This window comes from Leptinotarsa decemlineata, unplaced genomic scaffold (genome assembly GCF_025532065.1).
Source record: "Leptinotarsa decemlineata unplaced genomic scaffold, Ldec_3_MD MMD2_tig00004307_RagTag_RagTag, whole genome shotgun sequence".
Lineage (NCBI taxonomy): Eukaryota > Metazoa > Arthropoda > Insecta > Coleoptera > Chrysomelidae > Leptinotarsa > Leptinotarsa decemlineata.
Window position 1 is genome coordinate 12,230,608 of NW_027412606.1, and position 12,316 is coordinate 12,242,923.

General features: G+C 33.9%; 1 protein-coding gene across 1 annotated transcript in view; it reads right to left on the reverse strand.

Annotated features, from left to right (window-relative positions):
* Positions 1-605: 605 nt before the first annotated feature.
* Positions 606-12,316, reverse strand: part of LOC111513703 (glucose dehydrogenase [FAD, quinone]) — a 51,756-nt gene continuing 40,045 nt past the window's right edge. The window contains exons 8-9 of the mRNA XM_074179007.1: positions 8,066-8,282; positions 606-945 (exon numbers count right to left, since the gene is read on the reverse strand). Of these exons, the coding sequence (XP_074035108.1) occupies positions 668-945; positions 8,066-8,282 (495 nt within the window). The 3' untranslated portion in view covers positions 606-667. The remainder of the gene's footprint in view (positions 946-8,065; positions 8,283-12,316) is intronic.

The window sequence follows — 12,316 nt, forward strand, 5'->3', positions numbered from 1 at the left end:
ATTTCTCAATTACGTTCCTGCGATAAAGGAGAAACCTGACTCCAGCAGCTAATCGTAATTCATGAATGAATCGTGTGTATTTTCTATAATGTTATCCAATTTGGTACTGAAGAGCCTTAAGGCATGTGTTTTACGGCGAAACATCGATGTCTTTCATTGAGGATGACAGTGTGCAATTTGTTACCATTCATTTAAAGTAGAACTCCTGTGAATGATATCTGATTTTATTCTATAACGAATGTTTGGAATACAAACTGAGTAGAGAAAAGTATCTTCTATATAATTCAGTTTTCATATAAAAGTATTTGTTTGGAAATAATTTTTTTCTTTCGTGTAATTCAATGTTTATATAAAATTAGCTGTTTCAGGAGGGCTTTCTTCCAGTTTGTGTCTGAAAGTTACTTCTTTGCATGATCTACACATCCATGTATAGAGTTACTCATTTTCGAATTGATTACTTCCTTCCTTTCTTTGGAAGATCCCCACATTTTTTTGTATCAAGATGGAGTAGTAGAAAGCCAAAAATTTTCTTTCCCAAAATTAATCACTCCTAAAAATATAACCCCTTCAATTCAAATGGATATAAGGTATAAGGAAAGCACTGATGACAAAGAATATTTATTCGATGAATTGAAACTGAAATTTCAATTGAAATTTGAATAATTGATTATTGAAACCAATCAGTTTTGATTACATCTGCAGCTTTCTCTGCAATTGCATATACCGGAGCAGCAGCATGAGCCGTTAAAGGAAGTGGTATAACACTTGTATCTACCACACGTAATTGTTTCAGGCCATGAACTCTCAAATAGGAATCTACAACAGCATCTTCTTCATTTTCAGGTCCCATCTTACAAGCACCAACATAATGATAAACACTTGCGATGATAGTTCTCAGATAACATTCCCAATACTCGTCACTATCGAACTGGTAGTCTTCACAACCTGAAAACGAAACATGCTTTGAAGACAGGTCATCTGCATTCGTGTTATTCGTTTTATAATTGTATTCGTTCGAAGTCATGGAACTCAGCTGAAAATCAAAAAGAACTTGGATAAACCGGTATTCAACAAATTACTAGTTGATTTTGGGGAAACTGGTCGGGGTTCATGTGTGGCATACTAAGCAACAAAGGGATCACTTCGAATATTACCGCATCTTAGTAAGTGTATGCCGCAATAACAAACAAAACACCACACATGTTTATGTTCACATACTATTTTGGCTGGCCTAGAAACTTCATAATATTTCTGTCTGGCTTAGAAACCCCGTACGATTTCAGGATGCCTAAGTAATTCTGTACAATTTCATGCTGGCCTGGAAACATACGATTTCTGGTCAACCGACTAAGGAGAATGAAAAAGTAGCTTCACGGTTATCCGAGATCCCACGTGATATCGAGAAAAAAAAAGTTGTTATTGTACCGAAAGTGATTGTAGCATGGTCGCGGCAACATGGTCGGAGATGTTGAGAATATGCATTTGGTGTCCTTGGCTGGCTGACGCCTTTATTGGAGAAAAAGAAGTCATAGTTGGAGTATTATCAGTTACCTTGGGGGTGGAGGTGAATTGGGGTGATGTTGTCAGTCGTTATTGGGTGAGCTTCGCAGTGGAATGTCAAAGACAGTCGCCATCATCAGCAGTGCAGCCATGAGGTACAATTGATTGATGTGACTCATGAAACTTGGGGTTCACATTAAAAGCCATTGAAGTGTTTCAATAAGCGATAGTATATTACGTATTTTTCCTCATTGTACACGGGTCATCAATTTGGAAAGTTTTGAATGTGTCAAATTTTTGTATGTGGCAGCACACATCGGTAGTTACTTGAAGTACTCCTTATACAGGAGTGTACCTGATGAATACACTCTTGTACACGAGACATGAAAATCAACGATGGTAAATGTTCGCATTTTGTGTACTTCCACGTGCATAATCACGTTTATCTGGGCACGATATAGAATCAAGTCGGATTCAGGCCAATCCCGCTGTGTTCGAAGTTTCTAGAATTTTCGTAAATCAATGAGTTGCAAAATGTCCGAATCCATACACATATCTGGAAATTGTCCCAAAGTTTCAATTTCTAAAGAATGCCACAACCGTGTACGATTTAGCTTTTTTATGAAGTCGACAGAATCGTATCGAAAAAAATTATTGATTCTATTGAAGAAACTTTTGAAGACTCTAAATGTCCACCGAATTTTGTTTACACGAATCTATACTGAAACATTGCAGATTTGGATATATCCGATGTAACCTAACCTGTTAGAGGATGAATTGAAGTTATTCGAAATTTAGATAAGCAGAGGTTGGATAAAATGTTGAAGTAAGATACGCTAGCAGAGAACGAAGGTGATAAGGTAGCAGGGTCAAATAAACTGTTATCATCATAATCATGGGTCCATCTAATTCATCTTAATATACTCCATCATAACATCAAAGGAGAGAAATTGCAATGCATCATAACGCTACAAGACATAGTCGTAATATACAGAATACGTAATGCAGAGAAACTAAGCCTTCATAATCGTAATTCATCATAACGTAAAACAACAGAACGTACTTTATCATGAAGTATAAATTCATAACGTACTTATAGAAACGTTAACCGATCATATTCGTAACGTATCTTTTTCACATGTATCATACAATACGGTATTGTACTCCATCATATTCGTAATGTGTAGAATACGTATCATAACGTAATCCATCATAATTTGGCTGCTCGCGTATCAAGTCCGTCTCACAATAGCCTACTGGTGCCGTAGTTGATGGGCCGAACACATATTTTTCAAGCAAAATAACCATCATATTCTTAGCAGAAATTTGCCATACTGCGTAGGGTAGAATTTATTTCAAATGCATTTTACTTTGAGTTTCATCAAAGATAACCAAAATTATGTCGATTTATGTTCCGAACTCAAAATAAACGTTTTCCAATTTTTCATTAATAGTGGGACTGTTATTGAAAGATTCAGTATAATTTCTAGAGAAATGATTGATAATGATTATTATAATAAATAATTTATGTCATTGTCATTTCCATTAAACATATGCAATAAAGACATTTTGTGAGTAGATATCAGGTATTTCAAATGGCCGATGAGATACATAATGACATTTGTTGGTGTATATTGATTATAATAGATTGCTTTGTATATTAATTTAATTTCTGTACTTTCTTGTTTTACATTATTTGGCATACTACTCTTCATAATAATAATATCGTTTATTATGCATAGAAATACATTTATACATGAAAGGAAAAGTGTTAGCCAGAGGCTATCTTCTACCGCTCCCAAAAATTATACAGTGAGAATAAGAAAATAATTATAAACATACTTATTTACTATCATAACAGTGATAGACAAGAGAAAAAAATAATAAATCATATAGTTGCTAATATCTCTTAATATTCTTAACATTATTTTGGTCAATTTAACAATTTCATTGAACTACCATACATTGAATTTTAAATTTTTTAAATTAGCACTGAGCAGTAAGCATCTGTGATTTTATTTCTTTTTTTAATTTATGAATATTATGATTTAAAAGGGGTAAAATTTTATTTAGATAAAAAGGGACTATATAAGAAAAACATCCTTGAAATTTGGCCTAGGTATGTTGAATGGCTTAATTCTCAAATTGACCATATGTATGTCAGAATGCCTGCTTAATAAACTATATAAATAACTAGGTGTTTTAGTTTGAAGCAACTCAAACAAAAACATTTTTATCAAATATTGGACTCTGTACCTCACATTCAGCTTCTTCATTTTTAACAAAAATGGGGTGACATGTTCACCATATGGTATACAGCATACGAATCGCATGCAAGCATTTTGTATACATTGTAACTTCTGTTTGTTATATTGTGGCAAAAAATTGTAATACACCGAACAACAATACTCGATATGGGTGTAAATAAGAGTTTTAACTAACCTGAGTTTCATTTCTTCTGACGATTTGAATTTATATAGCGATTTGAGTTTGAAGAATGATACTTTGAAAATGTTTATGGTTACGCCAAGATTTTTAGCACTGTCTACCCAGTTAATGTCTGCGTTATCGAGAGTGAGCCTAAAGTTGCACTGAGTTTCTACTATTTGTCTTTGAGACCCTATGCATAAGGCCAAAGTTTTATTTGGATTGATTTTCAGTCCATGATTCTCCGAGTATAGGAATGTTTTGTGCAAATCTGTGTTTATATTGGCCACGCAACTTTCTGTATCGGTGTTATGAGAAGACAAATATAGCAGCTGTATATCATCTGCGTATAGATGTACTAGACAATGTGATAAGAAAGTGGGGTAATCAAAAATAAACCCTGAAAACATCAAGGGTCCTAAAATACTTCCCTGCGGTATACCTGAGATTGTTTCTTTTAGTAATGACCATGAGTAATCATCCAGATTGACCCTCTGTGATCGGCCTGTGAGATAGCTGGTCATCCACTCAAGAGAAGTGTCATCGAATCCTATGAACTTGAGCTTGCTGATGAGTAAATCGAAATTAACTAAATCGAAAGCTCTACTTTGATCAAGCAGAACTAAAATGGTGACTTTTGATCGATCTCTGAATATCGCAGGATCGTCGATTACTTTCAAGAGGACAGTCTGTGTTCCGTTTTTTTTTGCGAAACCCAGACTGCTCGTAGGAAAGTATTCGATTTTCTTCAAGAAAAGCTCTTATTTGACGGGAAACATTTTTCTCGAAAAATTTAGAGAATGAGGGCAGAATGGTGATAGGGCGTAGGTCACTGAACGTGGTAGGTGCATTCTTTTTCGGAATTGGAATTATATTAGCAACCTTCCAAACTTCTGGAAAAATACCCTGTCTGAAGGACTCGTTGAAAATATGTTCAACTTCATCAATGCAGTGTGGTATCACTAAAGAGATCATCTTGATATTTATTTACTATTGAATGTCCAGCCACGTTTACAAAATAACCATTGATTTCTTCAGGTCTACGTAGTTCAATTGGCAGGCTATTAGTTTGAGGATGATCTTGTAGTAACGCCCCAATCTGCAAGATTCCTCCATGTCATTTTTGAATTGTTTTCATTTTTGTTCAAAACAAATCGTATAAATGCTGTTTTTTTACGTTTTACTGCGTCACTGACGTAGTTGCGTAAAATTAAATATTACTGTCTAGCGCTGCTGTCTTTTCATTAAGATATTTGGCATGAGCTCTATCGCGGGTTTTCATCATCAATTTGATATTATATGTAATATAAGGGGATGCTTAATGTTTTCTGTTTACAGTGCAAATTGTGATACTAGCTTTTGAATTCAAAGACAGCGAATTGTCGCAGGAGGCATTTTTAATATGAAAAATATCTGCCGAGCAATCATGTAGAAAAATTCAAATAAAAGAGAAGGGAATGGATTGGGTGTGGACTGAAAAACAGACAAATATTGTTCATTATCCGAAAAACCTTTCATAAGTTCACTTTGCATCCTTGAAATATTCATTAAAAGTATAACTCGTTCACCTTAGTTAAAAGTTTTTCGATTTCTATGTATGTCTGAAAGTTATTTCTTTTCTTGAAATATTGAATAGATATAATCTCTCACCCACATGTTTTCTGAAGGTATTTGAAATATATTTAACATCAGTTGAGTCCAAATCAAATGCTAATCAACTAAATTTAACGCATATTGCACTCACCTACATACGTTTTTTTCAATGACTGTTTTGGTTTGATTTTGATTATAATTGGGAAGATTGAAAGTAAGGTATCAATGTGATGAAACTACGAACCTTTAGCACATATCGTGGTTCTTGATTGCGGCACTGTGACATCATCAAAGTCCCACTTTTTACAGTAACCAAAGTTATTTGATATTCGTTTGTTTCATGTCGTTTGGTGTTGGTGTTATCTCGGAAAGTTGGTGGTTGTTTTTTAATATGTATTTAATATGTCTAATGGTTTTTAAAATAGTAATATTATCAACACGAAGAAACTACTTTTTACTTTTCGAGTCCTGAAGATAAATTTAATGAAATTCGAAACGTCGGAAAGGAAACAATTGTTTTATAAAGAAAAAATTGATCATGATACCCAACCAAACTTTTCTGAGAAAAAATAATTGGATCACTAAACTAGTTAACAGACTATACTGTTAGTTTTGTAACTTGGTATTTCATTAATTTTGGTCACACAAAATAATTTGGTACTACAATTACTTACTTTCATGTCATTCTGCATAGCCATATTAACAAGTTGAAAAGCTTCAGAGACAAAATAGAGACAAATAAATCGATCTGGAATATATTCATTATAACCTTCAAACAGTTTAAAAGTTTGAAGAAAACACAGATCGAATCAGCCAATAGCAATGGCCGATGGTTAATGGCCAACTCGTTCGCAATTAGTTTTGTGGTGTAAATGAATCTCAGAATTTCAATCACCATTATAATGGAGAATTATGAAAAATTAGGAAGAATGAATGAATAAATTTGAGTATTTCATCATATTTGAGCTTCTTCAGTATCATAAGGCTCTTCTTAGATCTTCAATGAGTTCAAAATTTCAACTTCCGCCATTATTCCCACCTAGTATAAGCAGGTGCATGGACTATAGGATCATGACAAAGTACGTTATGATACTTTACGTTATGTGTTTAACGTTGTGATGAATTACTTCATGACGCGTTACCGTTTCTACCGATTAGGAATATGATCGTTTGATAATATGATGCGTTATGACGGAGTACGTTATGAAAAGGGACGTTATGATGAAGTATATTGTGATGGATTACGTTTTGAAACTGTACATTATGCCGCTGTACATTTCTATCTTATGCTATGTGATCAGTTGCGATTTCTATCGTTTGAAGTTATGACGAAGTGAATTTTTGTGTATCCTGTACATTATGATGCATTAGATGTTTCCATAATCATCGAGGTAGAAATTCATAGACATTTACTATATAATACTCTTTACGAACATCTTTCTGTCACCATTGACAACTATATTTCGGGCACAGCCGAATTCATACTGATGAAACGATTCCTACGGAAGATAATCAGATCTTCAGATATATGGCTATGATATTCCCTGATCAAATCATGCTCACCTCAGAAGAATTTAAGAGTATATGTAACTTTGAATGAATAACTCTTTTGAAATAGGAATTAGATTGGTTTTTTTGAAAAGAGTGACAGAAATTGAACGCAGAATTTCTCTTTTCAAATCTAGTTTTGATGTTGATTTCAGTCCAACCTTGTACTTCGATTACTTCGATTACCGTGTTAGGAATCACACGTTAAAAGGTAAGACCTCGTTAGTCCTTAGCTCGCACAAGTTTCTCAACTTCTGAGAGTTGTCGTTCGTATGGGGGCGACAGCTGATTAACGAAAAAACAGATTTTAAACAGATTTTAAACTATCCACTTTGGGTTCTGTCAAACTATGAATGTGTGTTCTGTTAGGATATGACTCATGTTTTCACTGATCACTCGTATATTTTCAAAAACTTCACTCTGAAAATAGAATATGAATCAATAAAACAAGAACAGATTATGTATGTTTTTGAAAGTACATTTACAAGTTATGAAGTCACGGTTGAAGATGTTACTGAAAATATTTCTGTCATTTCAAAGCTCTTAATGAAACTGTCATCTGCAGTGAATTCAAGGGTGGTTTTCAAAACTTGTTAAATCAGGAATTTCCATAACTTATACCGAAGATAGCCAATCTGGTTGAGAAATGGAAATGTTTGTCAGACCGATGTTTTGAAGTGGGAAAAGAGGAGATTCTACAGATATTTTTCCAAATAATAGTTGACTGCAGGGAGTTTCACACTGCAGTAGGGCTGTTAGCCATGTAATAAATATGAAAATAAATCTTGATTGAATTTCAAAACGTAAAAAAAGTTATCTCAATATTGTATTGTATTTGCAGATATCACCCATAAAACTATTTTTGGTATAGTAGTAAATATTATTGAAAGATTGTCCCGAATTATTGCCAATAATACCAACAGCATAGAATTGAATTAATGGTTAGTCAGAAAAATGAACTGATCAGTTTTGTGTATTTAATATTCCATACACTCACCTGGTATTTTAGTGTCAACTAGTTTGGCTCCGTATCTTTGCATCGACGGACTATCGTTGATCCTTTGAATTTCTCTTATTGCTGCTATGAAAGTCTTGACATCATGATTTTCGGGATCCGATAGATAGTTTGCAAAGAATTTGGGTGAATCTAAAGGATCCGTTGATTTCAATTCCATGTGTCCTTTGGATTTTGGATGAACCAACATAGGAAAAACCTGTATAATGAAAGCAAATTTTTATCTAGATGAATAGAAACTGAATTTATCGTAAAATGTTGTTGCGGTATTCACGTTCACAACTTCTTTCATCGTATTGTACATCACTGCTAGTCAGAATGAATCGAAGTTATTTTTTCAATTTATCTAAACCCACGTATATATAACAAATTTTTTTCTACACGAATCCAGTTCTAGATGACGTGGATGATCATTCAACTGATGACAGAAGATATTTGATCAAACCAATTTTTTTCAGTTAACATGGAGTTTTGGGCATCAGTTATCCAGCCTCGTAATTTGAGTATGCGTTTTTACTAACCTTCCTAACCCAAACCAGTAGTAAGCCGCGTGGTTATTCAAACTTTCGTCAACCAATAATCGAATGCGAAATTTTAATGTGAATTACATAACAAAAAGTATGCAGGTAAGTTAGAATCACACATTCTTTCGAATAGTTTTGAGAAGTTGGATTGAAATACTCATTTCGATACACACTAAAAGCGTAGATAACAAAATTTTCCCCTCTTGGTCATACGTGTATTGGACAATTTTACCCTCTTTTCTGTCCTATTTCGCATATGTATTAATAACAGCTGATTAACGGAAAAACAGCTGATTAACGGAAAAACAGACAGACAGACAGATCATGCGAGAGTAGGGAATAAGAGACGATAGCGTGCAGTTTTGATATTTTTATCACTTTTATTGATTCAGCTGTGTTTGGGACATCACCTAAAAATATTTATTAGAATGATACCAAGTAGAAAAAGTTCTAGGTGCTGAATATTGAAATGCGATTACCACATGTAAACCTCAAGTGACTATGTATATTGAACAAAGTCTAGGTTTGGCCATTAATTTTTTTTCAACTTTCCATAGAATGAAACCATTTTGAAATTTGAGGAATGTAGGGAAAATTGAATGGTTTTTCAGTCTAGAGGTAAATGATCCCAAATCAATGTTTCAGTCAATTGGATAGACGATTACTGCAGTCAGTTTGAATATGAAATTTTTATTTTACGTTTTTTCGTGACTAACCTAAAACTAATATTCTCAATTGAATCATGCTGTTTACAATTAAGATTCCAATCTATAATTGAATCTATATTTACACTGTCTGTTCTGCATCAGATGACCGATAAGCTTTGATTGTTATGAAGGAACTATAGCTTCTCTCAAACTCACAAACTCACAGTCCGGAGAAGGACTGTGTGTCTAAGTTGAAGAAGAATCTTTTATCATTTTCGGTTATGCAGTCAGTAAGAGGATGGTAAAATAAGTGAACTCTTTTTTCTGTTCTAGCTTTCGAGCCTTTATTGGCTTTTCATCAGGAACTCTACAATGAATTGATAATTGATTTTAATATCTGATTGTGAAACGTGTGACACTTAGGAAAGTGAGGTTAGTAATCCCTTTCACTTGCCGCAATTTGTAAACATAACATTTCCCAAACGACAAACACTCTTGGTAAAAAACAACATGAAAATGAAAACTTTACATTATGTAATGATTGATTAGATTATTTGAAATACACTCAGTATTTATTGAATCATAGTCTCCTATGAAGACTATGATACACAGAGGAAGTAACAGGTTTTTTTCAAATTTTGAATTAAATGCATGGATGTGAAGTTGACAGTTATGAAATCATTGAGAGTGATTTTTTTGACCTTATTACCAACATACAATGAGAGATGAAGAATAAAAAATATAAAAACACCAACTATCTAGGGTTGCTAATATTAGGATTATTATCTTTAGAAGGGTTATATCAGTTGTTAGAAGTAGATATGAATACATCACGCTGAGACGATTTAAGTCTGTTCTATAAAATCAACTGAATTTGGTTCTTTACAAATTTTTGTCGTTTCTAGAAAAGTTCTCTTTTTTTAATTGGATTCATGTTCTAAGATAGTCCCAATCTCATAATCAGGTTTGTGGTCTAGTTCAATCGTATGTTGAGCTAGAGCATAGGTTTTTTAACAATTTCTAATATCGCTTTTATAAGGACAAATTCTGTCTTTCAATTTCCTTTTGGTTTGGCCAATATATTTTTAACACATTGTGTGCAAGATATGCGGCAGACTACATTTGAATTATCTGAAATTGGATCTTTGTCTTTTAATTTAAAAAAAATTTGTTCAATGTGAGCTGATTTTTATATGCAATTTTAATGTTTGGAATTTTAGAAAAAACGTTTATAGATTAATGATTCAATGATTGAATGTGAGGTAATGTAAGGTAAAAATTGGGTAACCACTTTTCATTAACAAAAAACCTCTTATATAAATTCATCTTCAATAGGTCATCCATAGATATAGATCAGGAACAATAAGGATAATTCTAATAATCAATCAATTCAACAGAATTTTTACCTTACATTACCTCACATTCAATCAATAATCCATGTGAGGACCGCCTGACCGATACTGACGATGCCCAGTGGGCTGAAATTGCTGTCTACCGGTGGCTCTTAAATTGAAATCAATATGGGAATGATCAAAATAGTACTACAGTCAGGAGTATTGATTCTGCTATTGTTTTGCCTATGAAGAGTATTCAACAAGAACCCCAAGAATTTAGAGCAATCCTCTTGTTGTCCTAATAAGTATCTAGTGGACTTCAAAGACTCCAGGAAGTCGGTTGGAGGGAAAGATGATACATTCTTACGAAACTGCAGCTGCATGAACATGTGTTTGAGTTTGGTGAATAAGTAGGAAACATTCTTGTTTTCGTTCATTATTAAAACCTCGTTCTTGAAATTTTTCGTCATGAACAACACTTGTAAAATGCTATTCATGTAGCAAGCGTTTCCTAAATTATCTAATCCAATTTTCTTCTCAAAATTTTCAGGACAACTCTCTACTGATTCGTAAGGAAGAACATGTTCTTCTGCATAAGAACCATTTTTCAAGCTGCAATCGATCCTTCCGAGTGAAGAAGGGTTTCGTAGAGGGATCGATTTGGCTCTTGTACAATAGTTGGAATTGCATACTGAACTGAAACGTGTAGAAAGGATATGTGTAATAACGATTGTGTAATAACGAGCACCCACGTATAATTTTCTCCGCATCATCAGTTCCTCCGGTTTTTATTCTAGTAAGTCTCGACTATGGAAATACTTTCAATTAATCACAATTTTTCGCGCCATTTATCAATCTGCACGTAATATTTATCTCGTTATCTAATGCAATTTGTATATTTGCCGAAATCCGAAAGTCGTAGTAAACTTCAATACATCCCAAAATGAACCATTCAATTTTTCATGCGTCAGCCGATACGTTCTCCACTTCTCGACATCAGTTAACGAGATATTATACAATATTGCCGCCACCCTGCACAATAATTTCCAGATTGCACTACCTATTTTAAAACGATTTCATTTCGTTCAGTAAATATTGCCCAACATTTCAATATCAGAAACACATATTCAATTTCATTGCACCTCCCTTAATATTGTGCGTGTATAATCCGCTTATATCACATTCGTGTGAATGTCACCGTCTTCAGCCCATACGATTCAGTTTGAGTATTCAAAGCAATTTATTTCTTTGGACCAGAAACAACATCGGACCCAGGTGTGACCACTGCGGAACACCCGGAATGACTACATCAGAAGTTGCAGATCTGAATCAGTTTAAGTTCACATTATGACTACACTCAGAAGCTACCCATCTCATGAGGTTACCCTGTTCACCGACCCAGCGAATCAACTGGCTAACGGCGGAGATGGTTAGAGTTTGTATCAATGAAAGTTTTGAGAAAAAAAAAAGTTCTAACTTTCTAAAACAAACAAGAAAAGGAATGAAGTGAAATTTCATACGTATCTACTACCTCTAGTATTTGTACGTTCCATTTCAAGTTGAAATCTAGGTCTGACCTTCATGGTGTCAAAATGAGTCGAATTTTTGTAGTGAGAAGTGGAGGGATTTGTCTGTATTTTCTGTTAGTGGTTGCCGGTCAAACCATTCAAGAATAGTTCTGAAGTCCCGTTCTACTACAGTTTTCGATCCTCAAGTTTTGCCTTTGTA